The sequence below is a fragment of the Saccostrea cucullata genome, unplaced genomic scaffold (genome assembly GCF_032062105.1).
Source record: "Saccostrea cucullata isolate Sc308-1 unplaced genomic scaffold, CSIRO_AGI_Scuc_v1 ctg3483, whole genome shotgun sequence".
NCBI classification, from domain to species: Eukaryota; Metazoa; Mollusca; class Bivalvia; order Ostreida; family Ostreidae; genus Saccostrea; species Saccostrea cuccullata.
Genome location: NW_026922108.1, coordinates 61,113 through 80,247, shown reverse-complemented (window position 1 = coordinate 80,247; position 19,135 = coordinate 61,113). Strand labels below are relative to the sequence as shown.

The 19,135-nt window shown below is 32.0% G+C and overlaps 1 protein-coding gene across 1 annotated transcript; it reads right to left on the bottom strand.

Annotated features, from left to right (window-relative positions):
• Positions 1-1,246: 1,246 nt before the first annotated feature.
• On the bottom strand, positions 1,247-15,382 carry LOC134261190 (uncharacterized). The gene is made up of 8 exons (XM_062743638.1): positions 15,160-15,382; positions 14,885-14,998; positions 14,420-14,598; positions 13,372-14,289; positions 3,227-4,729; positions 2,161-2,309; positions 1,872-2,002; positions 1,247-1,663 (listed from the first exon to the last, which is right to left on the bottom strand). The coding sequence occupies exons 1-8, from the start codon at positions 15,380-15,382 to the stop codon at positions 1,563-1,565; spliced, it is 3,318 nt and encodes a 1,105-aa protein (XP_062599622.1). The 3' UTR covers positions 1,247-1,562.
• Positions 15,383-19,135: the final 3,753 nt, after the last annotated feature.

Below are 19,135 nucleotides of genomic sequence, written 5' to 3'. Positions count from 1 at the left end.
TATTAACAAGCATTCTGAGAGTATTGCATAAGCAATACATGTCCCCAAACGGATTCTCCTTTTCTCTCTAGAGTGTCATTTTATAACATCCTGTTTATGAAAAAGCGCCCATAAAATGTGGACATTCTGGTTATATACATGTACGTGTTTATGAATGAAACGTCTTGGAATTAAGTCGATCTATCTTACAAAGAGAGACATCTACGAATGTCACTATACATACATGCGTGCTTTGGTCAAAATAGCTCATTTTACATGGTCAAAAAAATTATATATGTAGGACTCGATCCAAAATGCGATGGGACTCCAAAGTCCGATGGTCACGCCAAAGTCCGATGGTCTGACACGCCAAAGTCCGATGGTGCGGAGAAACAATTAACGTTTATGACGTCATAGTACTGATAGCGCCAAACTACAAAGCCGCACCATGCCAAGGTTTTTAATTTATCATTATGCGAAAATAATCCTTATCTCTGGGATAGGTTCAAACTAACCCTTATCGGTAGAAAAGTGAGTGGGCCTAACAGTTTTATAGATATCTAGATATCTTTGGTGGGTGCGATACTAACCCTTATACAATGTAACTTGACTAGTGTGTGAGGACTATAAACCTATATCTAAGCAATTTAAAAGGACTGACCCTAATCAGTTGAGGGGTGTGGGAGGATTAATTACTCCTAATATCTCTGAAACATGTAAACAACATCCAAAATAAATAAAAGCTGATGCAAGGATAAATTCGGAAATGATGGCATTTGAATGCATGAAAAGGCGTCAAGGATAGACGTCAGATTATTGTAAGGTCATAAACGTCGATTGTTTCTCCGGACTTTGGCGTGTCAGACCATCGCACTTTAGCGCAACATGTTTCATAGGAAACAAGCCATCGGACTTTGGCGTCAGTGACGATAACAAACCATCGGAGTTTGGCGCAGACCATCGGGCTTTGGCGTCACCATCGGACCTTGAAGTCTTACATAAAAATAAAACTTGCTCTGTATATGGTTTGTCACTTAGAATAATCTGTGTCTCGGGACAAGCCCTCACCACAGTTAGAATGTCTTCCATACACTCGCTATAACAAACATTTGCAGACCGAGATTCGCTCAGAAACAATTTTTGAAGAAAAAAAGGATTTGCATAGAAAATAACTACCAAATTAATTAAAACAATTAAACATTTTCTTTGCTTGTCTGTCCATCATGCAGAAAATAAAAAAAAATATTTATTTTGAAAGCAACTGTGTTCTGGTATAAAAAGTTATGTGCAAGGTAAAAGTGCTTCATATTAATATTACCTCCTTCTCTGTAACTATTAATGTATCGATTACTGAAATTTCAAATGACTACTCCCTTTTTTTTATGTCAAATTCTTATGTTTTAATCCTTCAATCTCAAATTCTTCTCCCGTATTAATCGCTGTACGGTATAAATACGTTTGTATTCGAAAAATAAATTATATTCTATAATTCGTATAAACTGAAATTGTTCTTATAATCTTTAAAAAAAAAACTATACATATTTTTTTCCGTCTTGGTGAGTTTCCTGTTTGTCCGAAGATCTTCATTCCATATTCTGTTCATCTTCAACATTTGGATTTCTAATGTAGCCTGAATCAGCACTGTTATTTCTCGAAAACGTCGGATCAAGGTAAATGTTATCCACTGAATATAAATCAAAATATACTATACCATACTAAGAAATCATATTATATCCTAAAGGCTTATTATACTCAAAAACATTTAGTAGAACAAAAAAAACTTGAGAAAAAGATTTTTTTTTTTCAAAGTTTACAGTTTCTTTATCATAAATTTTGATGTGAATTAGTGTAGCCTAATCCTTCATTTCCTTTGGATGATTTTAAAAAATTACCTGAGCGTTGTCTGGAATTAGAATAAGAAGCACGAACGACTTTAAACAGGACCCCGCTTACAATTACTAGTGCTAAAACAGCTACTCCAAAGAGTATACCTAAAATCACTGGTACCATAGAACTGTCCTCGCTGGAAAAATTAAATATAACAAAGTCTGGAATAAAACGTAACATCTAAAATAGGTTTTTGATATTAAAGGATTTTTTAAAAGTCTTCTTTTATTAATGTGAATGAAATTATTAAAATTTCAAGCAAAAAAAAAAATAGAATTACGTAAAATATTATACCTTTTCGACAAAGGTTGATTGTCCATCTGTTCTTGACATCTTTGATCCTCTGAGGGATTGGGCCACACTGAAGGTAAGGTTCCAAAGGGATCTTTTATTATCTTCTCATAAACCGAGTATCCACCCTCTTCTAAAGTAAATCGACCTATCTACACAAACAAGTACAGTTGTATTACAATTGAAATATTTCAAATCTAACAATTTAAGGATTGATACTGAATTTTTAAAAATTATTCTGTTGCGAAATATGTTAAGATTACGAACGGTATTCGAGCTCAATAGTCCATTAAACATTACAAAATTGAAAATAGAAGCGGGTCAAACACTGACCTCCAAAACAACACAGGTGGTATCAGGTGCCATGGAGGAGTGAGCATCACCTGCCGAATGGTGACACCCGCGTCGTATGCTCCATATCATTATCGAGAGATAACGGAAAAAAAACTTGGACAACTTAGTGTGTAAATAATTGCACAACAATCAGTATGCAAAAAAACTCAGTCCGCATTTGACTTAACGATAAATTGCTTATGCTGTCAAGGACATTGTATCGACCATAGAACTTACGATATGATGACTTTAAAGCCAGACGATACGTTCCTATGTATTTTTCCTCAATGTTTTGTCACTCATTAATGCTATTTTTACAAGTTAACTTGCAAAACATTGAGGTTCATAACCAGGCATTTGTGCAAGATACCAGAGGATGATATTGCCTGTAGTATATAATCCTTTTGTACGTATATATCTTAAATGCAAATAAAAAAGTGTTAGCAATGTAAATTTTTGAAAACAATTAGAAGACAATAAGAAACCAGTGTAGAAATCACAAGGTAATGATAATTTTAATAAATATAATATATTACGAAGATTTACATAACAGATACCTGAGGAACGTATCGTGTCCTTAAACGAGACTGCTGATATTCTTGCTTCTCTAACTTTTTTTGTCAATACCTTATCTCGTTTTAGAAACTGTTCATACATAGAACATGTAAAATACACATTATTAGATTTGCATGTCGAAAACATTAAACACTATTTATTTTGACAAAATCAAACCTACTTCAACAAATATCAGTTGACTGGCATCTGAGGCCTTCCTCTGGACTTGATATATTTTGTATCCTATATTACCATCACCATTTTCATTAAAAACTTTGGATGGAATCCCGCTATCATCAATCACCATTTTTTCATTCTTTATCATGTCAAAGACCTTTTGTGGGGAAACTCGATACCTTTGACATAAAGTAGAAGACTGGCTGCCACAGAGATCAGCAAAAGATTTGTTTGTTCCTTGCAGAAGAGAAAACATGGCATTAATAGCGAAGGCGGTCCATAGTTCTGGTTGATAGTCTTTGTTGTTAAATTCTTCCTCAATATCCGTACACTGAGAAGCAGAGAGTTTGTTAAAGCTGCCGGACAGGAAACAACCGTTTCTTTCTTCAAAGTACTCTTGTGTCCAGGGATTTACATCGTTGTTAAAGTCGGCAAGCCTATGATGTAGATAATTTTCAAATTTAGATGTCCCAGTTAAAGGCTTCATTTGTAGGGACAAAGATATGGTTCCTTCTAGCTTGGATTTACCATCAATTATATCTTGTCTTAATCCAAACGCCTCAGAACCTATGAACAGATATGACCAAGGATTTATTCTTTCATGTAGTTCAGACATAACGTCGTTTACAACATGACTTCCCAAAAAAAGAAGCACAACTGTAGCATACGGAGTTTTTTGAAGATTGTCACGAATCTTTGTGTAATCATTTTCTTTAACTATTATTTCATTTGCAATACATATTTTCATATCTTTAGCTACGCGTACAATAGCGTTCCTTCCTCCCTCGCCATAGCTTCCTTCACTGTACATAATCTGTATGTACGAAGAATTGAGTGATTTCACTATGTTAATCATAGCCAGAGCTTGTTTGTCGTCAGGAGTACACGTGCGCATAAAGTATTTATAAGTAGATCTGTCACTCAACACAGCAGCAGTAGAGGCGTAACTTATTTGAGGAAGATGAAAGTCCTGAAGTATTCTTGCTGTTGCTATGCTGATGTCGCTGCTATATGCAGCAACAAATCCCAGAGTATTATTTGTAATATCTGAAATTAGAGAACCATTGGATAAATATAGCCCTTCCCTGAAAAAGTTCAGAAGTTTTGCTTGAGTTAGCAACGGTTGGTTACAGCTGTTAAAAATTATATATCCGATCTCCTTTGTGCCGAACATATTGGCAAAATTTCCAAGTTTTTCGTTCACCGTGTCTACTGCAAAACGAATGCCTTCAATAATCTCCCATCCATTAGATGTACGAATATCACCACACTTCATATGATTGTATATGTACTTGTTGTAGACAGGAACCACTGCAGCAACATACAAATCGCCTTTTTTAAAAGCAACTTCATTTGCCAAGTTACCATTTCGGCAAGATTCACATATTTTTTGAGAATCACACTGAGCCTTTATGATATCCGGCCAAACCAATCCATTTTCGCTCTTCGTATAATCTCTTAACAAGTCTGTTTTTAAATTTAACGTTGAATTGTTGTACCATCCAACCTATGAACAAATGGAAAACTTTGTTATCTTCCTGTCTTCCTGTCTCAATAGAGATTGTTCTATCTGACGTTTCCGTATAAGTATACATATCCGTATACGTATCGAGATATGAAAGGCCTCTCGATCCCGATGTCTAAACCATTTAATACAATTTCCATCTCTGTTTGTAGTTTAAGAAGCCACATTCATGCAACCATTGGAAAATAGGAAATGGCAATTTTTGAACTAAAGATACTTAACGGTTGTAAACCATTATCATTTCGTAGAGAAATATTCATTAAAAAAAAAAGAAAATGAAGTTAAGTATAAAATATTATGTTTTAATTATATTGTTTTTAAATTAATTGTAATTTTGTTTCAAAATATTTGTAGGAAATCCCTTTTCTCTCTTTCCTCTAATAATATCAGGATATTTAATCGATTTATATATAAAATTACAAGGCATAAGAGATACCCCCCCCCCCCCCCCCACGAAATACAAAATTATACGTTATCATCAATGCGATCAAGAAAACTCTGTAGCCGTTTGTAAAGAGGCTTTTCAAATTGATATCATAATTCCCTATAGGGCCGTTACAAGTACTGAGTATATACTTTGATGAGCCAGTTCAACTCCCTGCTTTTCCCCTCCCCTCAAAAAGGCGTAGGAAGCAAAGTGAAAGTGGGAAGGGGGGTAATTGAAAGCGACAAAGATTTCAGCCCTGAAAACCCTTGACAAACAAAAAAAAAAAAAAAAAAAAAACAGGAAAAATTTTTTGTTTATTGTCCAAAAGCCTAAATTACTATTTTTTTGGGGGGAGGGGGGGGGGGGGGGTCGAATTTTTATTATTACTTTATTTTTACAAACACTACTACTTACTCATCTTTGACTACGATAAAGCATGCCTGTAGAAAGTGGGGAAGCCCACCCCCCTAAGCCCTTTTAACTCCAGTTCCGACGTCTGTGTCTCACCATGCACACACAATTTCCACATTGTTCACATAGAAAATTGAAATCGTCTTTTAAATTCCATTCATTAACATCATTTATTGTTTGATATAAAAACTATTTCAGACAAAGGGCTAATTTTCTTTTCTTTTTTATTCTACTTAATTTATATATATTAGATATATAATTTTGCCTGCGATCGAGATTAGTGTGCACAAATTATTAATGGAAGAGAAAGAACTGCTTCAATGTAGCCAAAAAAATAACACAATTAAAAAAAGTACATTGTTAAAATATCAGAATTTAGTCCAGTCAAACTGTCATAATCCTCAAACAAATTGCAACAGATTTTTTTTCTTTATTTATAATTAGTAAATTGTATTCTAATTAACATATAAAAACTCTAGAAAAATATTTAAAGGCGAAAGATGTCTTTTTTAGAAATAAATATTTACTAGTTTGAAAAAATATGTATTGCAGAAATGTGTTACCATATGCAACAGGGGAGACAATTTTTACCACTGTAAACAAACCTCCTTTCATTTTAAACAAGCATAATAAAATTAATAATTCATTTTGTAAACATTTCAGGATTTATTTTTCACCTATTTATTGAAGATGTAAGATTTGAGAATTTTATATATGTCTAAATGTAGTGTTAACTTCTCCTTTACTAGATGTTTGAAACATTAGGGGAAATAATCTATGGAGAGTCGTCAGTGGTTTTATTACAACATAAAAATATTTTATCTAAAAGTTAAACTTTTGTTGTTTGACTTTGTTTAAAGATCATTTTCTTCTTTAGAATATTGATTCTATTAGTGAGATCTACTTTACTAGTAAAAAATACATGTAATATAGATTAGAACATCTTTAAAAAAAATGTTTGGTTTGCCTCTCCCGACCGACTGACTAAAATGGCCAATCTCAAAACTTTTTTTTTACATTCCAGGACATGAAATTTTTTTTATATCTCTTATCTCATCAACCAATTAGTTGAATTTTTCTGGGAAAAGGATTTTACAAATGATTTTACCCTGAGTCTGGAGAAGCATTATTTGTTTATTAAATTGTTTATTTGCATTAAACAAGCATTATTTTAAAGATGGCCTTATTCTTGACCTCTGTGTGTGTACATGTATTTAGTATTGCAATGGTGCTCATTATATAAAGTTTATTTTACTGTATTTGTAATTTGTAAACATATTGCTGAAACATTATGAATCACGTTGATTCACATTTGGCTTCTGGTTATTTCTGAACATAACCCTGGAGCCAAGTAGGGTCACACAAGAGATTCAATTTTATGGGAAGTCTTTGAAATAGGCCGCATTGTAAGATTTTCATATATTTTTAAAAATCATATCCTATTATGCAATAGATTCGTGCATTTCAGCTTTTTAAAAACTACACAATATTTTTCGACTTATCCAAATTACAGCAGACTGAGGGATCTTTGTTTATAGGTCTTATCCAAAGGGCCCAACAGATTGGTTGATAGTTTGTTTTTTTTTACGCCCCGCTCGAGAACTTTTTACTTAAAATAAGAATTATTTAAATACACATGCATATAAAGGAAACGTTATTAAAAATACTATTTTCCTATCAAAATAAGTAGAATTAATAATCTAAAACTGCATAGAAAATTTTAATTGTAACTAGTTCTAATTGTAACGGGGACCGTTACAGATGTTCCCCAAACGCTCCCCAACTCCCTTTTTTGCAAATTTCCTTTAAAACTTTTTTCAATATGCTTAGTATCGCAGGATTTCATAAAAGAATTTTAAAAGCTACGATGAAATCACTTTTTTTGTCATTTAACGCATTGTTCGCAAACGCACGTGCATGCACATGCATGGTGATCATGACATGTTGTCTAAACCATTAACATATCTTTATATTCCAGAAATCAATAAAAAGTCATAAAAATATAAATTTTACCGTTTTTCAAACACATTGTTCATTTTACGCATTGCGTGTGCGCATGTGCATGCAAGCAGGTCCTTGCATTCAATTTTGATAGCAATATCATGTAGGAATCCATAATACCTATTCATATTCTAAACTTCATCCTGTTTTGTTGGGAAACAAGAAACATATAGGCATGTAAAGTTTCAGCCAATCAGATTGCAGCACACGTGGATTTATGTGCTTTCATGATAATTCTTATATATCATGCGGTAGATCTTCATAATATGTGACTTTAGTTCAAAATTTCAAAGGATTATGACGTAAAACAAGAAAGATATTGAGACTTTAGTTTCAGCCAATCAGCACGTGCATGCGCGTAAGATCTTGCAATTTTGACCATGTCATCTTGTCCATACTACTACTATATTCATGCATTGTGAGTTTCAAAAAATTAAATCAAGAAATAGAAAAGTTACGGCTTCATCCATTATCTTGTGTAATTTTACATGTTGCACGTGCGCGCTCTTGCCAGCACACGCGCATGTACGTGCTTTCATGAAAATTATTATATATCATGCTGTAGATCTTCATATTGTGTGACTAAGTTCAAAATTTCAAAGGATTATGACGAAAAACAAGAAAGATATTGAGACTTTAGTTTCAGCCAATCAGAGCGAAGCGCACGTGCATGCGCGTGAGATCTTGCTATTTTGACCATGTCAACACGTCTATACTACTAATATATACTTATATAATGAGTATCAAAGCATATAATCAAAAAATAGAAAAGTTACGGCTGTATCTATTATTTTGGTCATTTCACGCGTTGCACGTGCGCGCTCTTGCAAGCACGTGCGCGCAAAATGACCTTCGTTCCGCAAATCTACATAACATGCCTACTGACCCTAAAAAGGTTTCACCTAAGTCGGACGTGTAGTTTACAAGATCATTCGCGGAAAAGATTTTCCCAGGAAGAAGAAAAATAATAATAATAAGAAGAAGAAGAAACAGAGTAAAAACAATATGTTCCCCAACTTCGTTTGGGGAACATAATAAGAAAGACTTTATGCCATAGATACATAGTGCTAGTTTGTTTGATTGTTGTTTGACATCCCTCTTGAAAATTTGTCACTACTGTGGAGATGCCACAATGCACTTGCAAGTGGAGAGCTGCAAATTTTGTCCTTTACTCGGACCTCGGTTTATAGGTCTAGGTCTCATCCAAAGGACCCAGATTGGTTGACTGTGTGTTGTTTTACGCCTATCTTGAGAATTATTTACTTAAATAAAAACTTTACCATATACTTAAGGGCTTCAAATTTAGGGCCATTGAGAAGTGAGGGTTCTTTATCATGCCAACGACTACATGTAACATGAAACGCTCTCATCCCGAAGACCTGCAACGTTTACTTCAAAGTGCCAAGAGCTTAATTAGTAAAGTGATATCCCCCACCACACACACAATTACAAAATAAATCCAAAAGAATATAAAAACTAGCAATGCACATTATATTGAATACAGTGAGAAGCAATTCGGATACTATATTTAGGTTAACATTTAGGAGAGGAACAAGTTCCAGGTTCAAGATAATCATTTATGCATTTTTAGGGATTCCATGGCATCTTCAGTGGATTTTATATTTTTTTTTCTTTTATATCTTTAACGTTTCAAATAAAAACAATGGGGGATCTGTTCAAGTTTTACTTAACTATAGATATAGCATATTTCGAATGAATTTCCCATGCATACGCATTGCTATAAAGGTAGATATGTCGGGGAGAGCCCCCTCCCTCTGAAAGAGCCATAGCTGCCTTACCGAAGATTCGGCCTACTCAAGTATTTAAAAGGAAATCACCTGTTTCTATTTATAGATACATGTACCTTTTCAATGCAAAATCAAACTACATGTATGTAATCATTAGTGAACCAGTGTTATATTTTCATAGTTGCCAGTTTGTTGCATGACAGTAATTTTACTTGTCCAATATTCTTATTCTAAACAAGATTGTTTGAAAATTTTAGAAATAAAACAGGCTAACAGATATGACTTTGGGTCATTAAAATAGTTTTAGACTGTTTTTTCCCGAGATATACTTTCATTGTGTAATGGTGCAATATATATCTCTTTTAAAAATTATTCATACATGTATGTATTATAAAATAATAAAAAAAAACATAGGAAAATGCACACAGAGAAAAAAAAAATAAAATCGTATTTAAGTAATATGCACTGTGAGACTCGAACTCACGACCATTATGTCTTCAATCCAGCAATCATACCACTTCGCCACTAAGACTTGATAAGTAAGTGGATAAAATAAAGACAGATTGTTGAATTTGGAAATAATTTTAGAAGAAAAAATAAATACATATTTTCAACATTTTCAATATGAAGACCACCTTTAACCAAAATTATCTAAACGTAATGAAGTGCAGTCATATCCAAATAAAATTATTCAGAAGTTGTTTTTCTGGTTAAAGGTGGTCTTTTCCTACAGTTTGTCATTGTTTAGGGGGGTACCTCAGTATTTACTATATTCTCCATAGAAACTGAACGATTTTTATAACTATCATAAGAGGAAAGTATTAATAATTGATTATTATTTTTGTGTGAGTTGCTTTAAGGCATGTATAAACTAACACTGTATGACAAAATTTTGGTTAAACAAAGTATTTAAAAAATCACTACTAGAATAGGCGAAAGTGACTATCAAATGCGCTATGGCTCTTTTTACAGTTAAAAGGTTCTTCCGGTATGTAATGTCCATGAACCTATTCCCCAGGACTCATTAAAATGTCAAGTCATATACCTAATAAAAATAGACCACCCCATCCCCTGAAATAGGTTTTGAAGTTTGAGGTATTTTTATATATGGATGAGTATCGCCAAAGATTTCGTATCACGATATATCACGATTTTTTTTCCAAATTGAAAATATCACAATAATATCATGCTATTTTTACAAGCAATTTTTAAAATGATTTTAGGTGACATTATTTTTCTTAAAAATATGCTAGAAAAACAAATTTTCACTTTTTTGAAATGTTTATCTACATAAATTTGGTCATGTTTGGATGGTAAGGTGTCTTTCTTTTCACCTTTTACAATTTTTCTTAAGGCTTTCCTTAATTTTTATTTGAAAAGATGAATAAATAAATGAATAATTTCTGGACTTTATGATATATATCTAAATACCGGTATTTAGGTCTCCGCATTACAATACCTATCCCCCCCCCCCCCCAAAAAAACTGCGATATACCGGTATATTGATAAAATCGCATATCCCTTGTAGTAAATTTATTTTAATTATTTATTTTGAATTCTTAATACTTGTTTGTTTATTAATTTTTGCTTGTCAAAAAATTATGAGACTTAACATCTGTGAGATTTGATCCCCCCCCCCTGAAAAAAAATCTTGGATATCTGTGCTTACATTATCCCCTATAACTTTTTAAAAATTATCTTAGGTCCTCAATAATAAATTAAAACTATACTAATTCCAACCTACTAGTACTATAGCTACATATTTTTGTCCCTGCACAAAGCCGTACTAAGGAATTGGAAAGGTTTTATTTTTCTATTATTTCTGTTGCCATGGGAACGGGAATCCATAGCAACTAATGAAATAATCACCGATTTCAGTTTGCAGATGCATTTCTGCATGACTGTCAAAAAATTTCAAGATCATATATCTGGCAAAACTATTTTTATGCATAAATAGAATGTCTATTCAAAAAGAAGATTTGTTGGCATTTTTGAACAAATATAGGGTTTTTTGATAATAGAAAAAAAAATGATGCTTGGACAAATTTATTTTTCTAGAGTTTTGATATATCAAAGGCACATTATAAATAACAAAATTCCACTGGAATAATTTCTGTTGCAATTTGTTTGAAGTTTGGGGTTAAGCGAGGAATATACATTATAATCTAACAATTACTAGTATTTTTCTCTCCCTTTATCAACAAGTGTTAAATCAAACGAGTCAAACAAATAACTGCGTTTAATCGCAACACTTTCGGATATTGAAGTCAATTCTCAAGCTTCTTGAAACCCTGGTGGATACGGATATAGACTTACAATTTAGGGAGTGTATTCAAACCGCCCCAGAGATCCCAGCTATCCATTTTTTTCTGGAGAACTATGACCATCAAATACGTGAAAATGAATGGCAAAGAAGATGATAAAAAAGAAAATAAGGAAGGAAATTTTCAGTGCATCTCCCATACACATTTGTTATGCACTATGGTTAAATTTTTCCAGTTAATATACAACTATTTAAAATGCACATGTACAAGTTTGAGATTAAGGTTTCGTCAAAGGTCAACATATCCAAAAAATTATTTTTACAATAGCCCCAAAACTATGTGAGGTATAAAGTTAAAATTTTTACAGTTTATAAATATTTCACTGATAAACATGCAGATAGAAAGTATCACTTGATAAAAAAAATACGTGGAAAAAATATTAATTGAGGAAAAATTCTTCTTAAAAATGCATATATTTTCAAAAAATACACCTCATTAATTCAGAGATCTTAGTGAAAACCATTATTGCAGAAACAAAATATGTTTATCAATGAAGGGCAAGTTGGTCTTGGTTAGCCTCTGGAAAGTTCTTTTCCCTGTTAATTTTGTCCAAATGTTAAGACTTGAAAGTGAAAGTACAATGCAAATGGCGGATTTGATAGGGGTCTTGTCTTTATACTTGACATGCTTTCAATAACAGCCTTTCAGAGACCATTCACGTCCAACTTGCCCTTCAATGATAAACACATATTATTTCTGCAATGATGGTTTTAACAAAAAAAGACAGAATAAAGCAGGTGCAATTTGCTTAAAATATGCACATTTCCTAAAACAATTTTTCTCAAAAAAAATCTTTTTAAAAATATTTGTCATCAAGTGATACTTTCTATCTATTAATCAATGATATATTTATAAACTGTAAACGTTTTAACTTTATACCACACATAGTTTTGGAGCTATTGTAAAAATAATTTTTTTAGACATGTTGACCTTTGACGAAACCTTAAGAGGTTTAACTGTAAATATATTATTGGAGTTTTATGAAGAGACTTACTTTCACATTCAACGGCTGACTTTTACATTTTATAAATGGAGCAAGTCACTGTTTCAACTGTAAAAGTCAGTCGTCGATTGTAAAAGTAAGTCTCTTCATAAAACTCCATTACGGATATGTCTTGTTCTTGAAAAGGTTAATTCGAGAATGAACAATGAATACCCTAATATTGAGAGTGAGAGAGAGATAGAGAGAGAGAGGGGGGGTGAATCTAAAAATTATTTTCGGACAATTTTTTACACATTTAAATGAAAAAATCATACTTGCATGTTTTTCTAATGTAATTTTTTAAACTTTTACACCCCCACCTCCTCCCCGCAAAAAAAAAGATGTATAAGGTGTGTACAGCAACCTGATATGTTTTTCATAAAGAAATATCACACTACATCTCATTTTTTAGTGAATGAGGTTAGAAACCAAACATGAAACGAAGGAAATGTAACAAGATGGTTTATACATCGGGATCGAGATGCCTAGCATACTTTGATACGTATACGGATACTTATACGGATACGTCAGATAGAACAATCTCTAACAAAAACATTAAATGTTTATCAATATTTATCTGTGGTTTAGTTTAAATCATTTAAATGCAAAGACATCACACTTATAAGAAAACTATTCAGCTGAAGTATCTTTGCTTGCTTATTTAAATACTTGAACAAATGTATCTGATTCAAGTGGGAAAATGCTTTTTATACATTCTTAACTATACGTACCCTCTCTAAACACGTTTCTCGGCCTTTGACAATGCAATTTCGGAAATGATAAACTTCATATTCATTCAAATCTCCTCTTATATTAGCTTCAGTTCGTCCATTAAAAGTTATTTCTAGGTTTTGTCGTAAACCATCAGGCATTTCTTCCTGAAGACTTATACTTGTATTTTTACCTCTTTCTACAAGTTTGTAAATATTGTTCCACAACGTACTATTCAGATTGCTGCACAAACCCTCTGTTTCTCCACATTCCTCTCTTTGGAGGTCTTTGAGAAATTTGGCTTGCATGATAGTGGACAAAATTGCATAACCTTCAAACACATTATCACCAGTGACAGAATCTACGTCAGCTAACGTTGGCATCAAGCAGGTAGGGTTCTGAATATCACAAGATATAAACTTCTCGACAACCTTCCCTAACCACGGATTACCTGACATTTCCTGACTGAAAATAGTTTTATTAGTCAAAATATTCGACCAATGCAATTTGAAACTCTCAAAAGTCAACCATGGAGGACTAGTGAAAAAAGAACCTTTTGCTACACGATACTGGTTTAAAGTCACTTTGTCTATAGTAGAGGATCCTTCAGAAAAGATGATTCCAAGTTGAAAATTGTACTGATCTTTGAGTTTGTTGGCAACATTGAGAAACACTGTGGCAGTTTTGGTTGACGCAAATACAACTACTCCTGTTATTCTACTTTCAGCATTAAAAATCATGGACTCTAAAACTGATTGTAGGTCTCTGGAATTCAGCAGACCATTTTCTATAGATACTGCTGAAGCGTATGCAATGCATATCTTTCTTGACTGAGTCTGAAATTTAAAATCTTCATAGTTGCCACGCCCGTATGTATTGTTTTCGTAAACTACACCAATGTAGTTCCATTGAAGTTTTTGCAATAGAGATGTGGTGACCTAAAATGAAATAGTAGGGACATGTTTTGATTAGATTTTACCATTTTCTCTAAATGAATTTGATGAATATAAAGATATTATTGAATTCTGATTTTTTTTTCAACGTAATTTATTAATAAAATGTACTTACAGATATTTGTTTTGTATCATCAGGAACGAGTCTGACAATATTTTGATATTTATTTCGATCTCTCAGTGATGAGGAAGTAGCGGAGAAAAGTGTTTGTATGAGCATGTTGTTGTTTTCCAATGAGCTTATGTATAACGAAGTGTCTTTAGCTTCTCCACTGTACTCTGGACCGATTATTCCTTTATAAGTACATCATTAACATGATTAGTCTAGATGATTAATTGGATATCATTCATTAACAGCTAGATTTACACAGGTGTTAAATATTGCTCTAGTATGCTTACACAAATTAAGATTAAACAAATCTTTTACAAGCAAAATATTGCATCAGTGAAAGCTGCCTTCAATTGTTCATTATTCATAACTTTATATGCACAATTGCATCCAAATTAAGGAAAATTTACCACACAATTTATTACTGTTTACATAGGAGTTCCTGATTAAATATAACTCTATAACGTGTACCCATGATTGGCACTAAATTTTGATTGATTTGATCCTGAAGTTTTCTGTTGACTATTTTACTGGTGTATTCTACAGCTCTCCCCTTGATATTGCATGTTGGAAAGGCTTCTATACCTACACATTAGGGAAAAGATTTTATGTCTCAGTTATTTCTGATTATTAATTTAATACTTAAAAGTAATATTAAGAAACTGGAATTTTTCTTGTATCATTTTTTTACATCCTCCTTAAAACATCATTAAAAAAGTTCATGATATTATGTAACTTGAGCTTACCAAGTTTTATTCCTGGAATATAATTATCCTGATTTAACATGTTAAGTGTCCATTTCACAGCCTCAAAGTTTCGAACAGACATTGTTTGTATTTCATTCTTACATTCCCCATCACTAAATATTTGGAACAACCCTCCAAGATGGACATCTCCTTGAAGCATTGCAGTTCCATGAGATTGCGATATCCTCAAGATGAGAAACGCAAATATAAGGAGTCCGTTCATGTCTGAAATATTTTTTTTTTCATATAAAAGTGTTAGACCACTAAATATTTAACATGAAGTTGTCTTCTAAAATTTTCGTTTGCACCACCATGAGAAGGAGCTGAAAGAGGAAACTTGCTTCTCGATGGCACCTGATCCAATTATTGTTATTTTAAGAGGTTTGTGTTTGCTCTGCCCAATGTGTATGGTTTTGATGGATTTTTATTTGTTTCATACTCAATTTCTTCATATGAAACATGGATGTAAAATTTAAAAATTAGTTCTGACGTAAACAGCAGTGACTAGGTGTAGCAAAAGCAAAACCCAATATACAAGTAAAGATGAATCATCCCTGAAAGTTTCATGGCTCTATTTTTGGCCCGTTCTTAAAAAGCGCACATGAAAATCCTTATTCTGATAAAAGAATATCGGATATTTTTGTATGGCAACCCCTTTTACCATTTATTCGTGAAATAAAAATTTTCTCTCAATAAGAGAAATATCTCTTTAACTTATAGAGATATCTCTTTGACTAATAGGGATATCTTTATACCTAAGAGAGATATTTCTTTAAACAAAAGAGATATCTCTTTTTGTAAGAGAGATATCTCTTTTACTTAAAGAGATATCTTAATGAGCCAGAGAGATATCTCTTTCAGTGAAAGAGATATCTCTTAAAGTTTGAGAGATATCTCTTTAACAAGGTTAAAAGAGATATCTTTCTTAGTTAGAGAGATATCTCTTTAGTTTTTCAAAGAGAGATATCTTTCTATGCTAAAGAGATATCTCTTTTAATGAAAGAGATATTTCTTTTCCAGTCATACTTAAAATAAAATAATTACACCCCCTCCTTTAAAACGAAAGTGAAACAGGAAGTAAAGTCTCTGGAATAATTTCGCTTTTATAAGAGCATGCAAAATTCAGAATAATATATGTACTATGTAGAAAAAAAATGCCATAAATTCCTTGCTGAAACAACAAATAATAATGCCAACTTCGTTCATAAAAATACTAAAAGTTTGATATTCAGGAAAACGAAAGTAAGCTTAAAATCTTAAATACACCGAATTTTCTCAGCTTATGAAATAATCAACTATATAATAATTTTTTTTTTTTTTGGAATCTAGACAACAATGAATTACTTCTCATGTTTAGTAAAGCTATAATCTAAAATATCATCAATATATAGAAATTTAAAAATACTTTAATGTACTGAATAAAAAGTTTACTTCCTGTAAAGGGAGAAGTCATTTCAAATGGAATTTAAATAAAAATAATGAAGAGAGATATCTCTTTACAATAAAGATATATCTTTTTTTGCTTGAGCGATAACTCTTTTAGACGCGTTTAAAAGATATCTCCTTTCACTTTGAGAGATATCTCTTCAGATAAACTAAGAGAGATATCTCTTTTTACTCTAAGAGATATGTCTTTAACTTGGAAAGATATCTCCAAAAGTAAAAGAGATATCTCTCTAGGTGAAAGAGATATCTCTTTAACGTTCAGATATATCTCTTTTCATGAAAGAGATATTTCTGAAGGAGGAAGAGATATCTCTCTTAGTGTAAGAGATATCTCTATAGGTATAAGAGATATATCTCTAAGTTTAAGAGATATCTCTTTCTCATAGAGATATCTCTTAAAAATGAGAGATATCTCTCTACATTGGGAGATATCTCTATTTTTTGAGATATAGCTCTCTAAAATGAGAGATATCTCTAGATCTGTAACTTTCAGATAAATTTTATTTTTCGAATAAATAGCAAAAGGGCTTGCCATAAAGTGGCAAAGTTTGTTTTTTATCAGTTAAAAAATTATCTTTTGGATGAATGTTTTTCAATAGGTGTAATGTAAATAATTGTTAAGTTAAAAAAATATTGAAAAAGTATAATGTCTTAATTAATCAATTATTCAATCTTTAAAAAGGTTTCCTAAGACAATACTTCCCCCTGTATTCCAGCATTTTCTTTATTGTACATATTATGTAAAATTCTTTACCTGATATTCACAAGTCTAGTATTTTATAAATTAGCATTAGTTTGGAACTTTTAGAAACAGCTAGAATTATGCATATTTTTTAGCAGTTTGTACCTGCTACCTACCCTTTATAATTCTGTTCACTAAAAATGAACAATTTTTTATGCTGAGATGTTCAGTGAAAATATAACTGCAGTTTTTCTAATTCGAATCCATAAATCTCTGAGGATTGAAATACTTCAAAAAACCAAAAGAAATATGTTGCTATATTTTACAGAGAATGAAATATTCAATTTTGTTAAGTTCATAGAAAAACGAAACCTAGTCCTGTGTGTATTAAATAGCAGCCGTAATCAAAAATCAGTATAGATATTTTTAAATGCCATGAACAGCTGATGAACAAGTTTGAGGAATTTAAATGCAAAGGAATGTATGAATAACAAAATAAAAATAATAAACAGTGAACAGGAACGAAATAAAACTTCTAAGGAAACCAAATACTATTCAGTTTTAGTTTTTCATATGATTTTAATTAATAGCAATGTTCTATATCTTTCGTATGAATTTATTTTTATTGTTTTTTTAATGTGGATAAAAAAGCAAACTTGATGATAATCCGCTTCGCGTATTATAAAGCGTAAACTGGTCCAAACCAGGTTAAACTCGAATAATTTGAGTCGTTCTTAAAATATTTTCATATTTTAGTATAACTAGGTTTACACATTGGAAAAGATCTAGAAATATTAGAAAGGCTGAGATTTCATTTTATTACGTGCTGCTTGCTGACCTATTCTCCTTTTTTTTCGTTCGGAATGATGTAGTTTGCGGAATTTTTAAAATTCACTTAAGACTACCTTTTTTTGGTTCAGTTTTCTAAGTTGTGTAATATCTAATTATCACTATCCCTTTTACATCACTACATATACTTCCTATATGATCTTTTCCCTTTATCTATTCTCGAAATGCAGTTATGTTGATAAAATTAAAACGAATATCCTCATAAGCGACATAGCGGGTACAGTATTAGCCTGACTGATATGTATCTGAAATGAAAAAGCTTTCCATATCTTTATAAAATAAACTTAAGAAAAACTTGTCTTCAGAGAATTGTTTTTTATTTTATAAATATGGGAAGGTGGTATGCGATAATCATATGAATGATATGCATGGTTCAAATCAGGAAGTGATGAAGTTAACAAAAGACTTCCTGGGATACTCTGCTTATAATTCAGAAGGAATCTTCTATTCCTTACAAATAGAGGACAGCTTTAAATTTGAAATACAACTTACTTAAAACACGTTGGCTAAAACTTACTTATCATAGTTTTGTACCTAATCTAGACCTACCTTTTTTCCTCTCCGATTAAAGACGTTTGTTGAATGTTTAAATTTGTGACCCCGTCTCCTTGGTTAAGTGAACCCTCAATATATACGTGTAATATTCTCTCTATTGTTAGTGGTTAAATAAAATGCAAATAAAAAAGAAGTGGGAGCTCAGATTTCGTGAAAATTTAAAAAAAAAAAATAAGCATTTCTTGACGATAAGTAGGGGAAAAACCAGAGTTCTGGGACAGTAGCCTCCCATAGAGTTAACATGGAGTAGCCTCCGATAGCCTCCCAAGGTGTGAGGCTACCTATGACGTCATACAAATGTCTAATTTACTCATTAATTGATTATGTATCATTATTTTTTTATATTTAGAAACCAATCATAAAAGTGAATAATTAAAAATGATTGATTGATTGTTTGATTGATTAAGGAGTATGTGTTACAAAATTCGTTAGTTTACAATGATG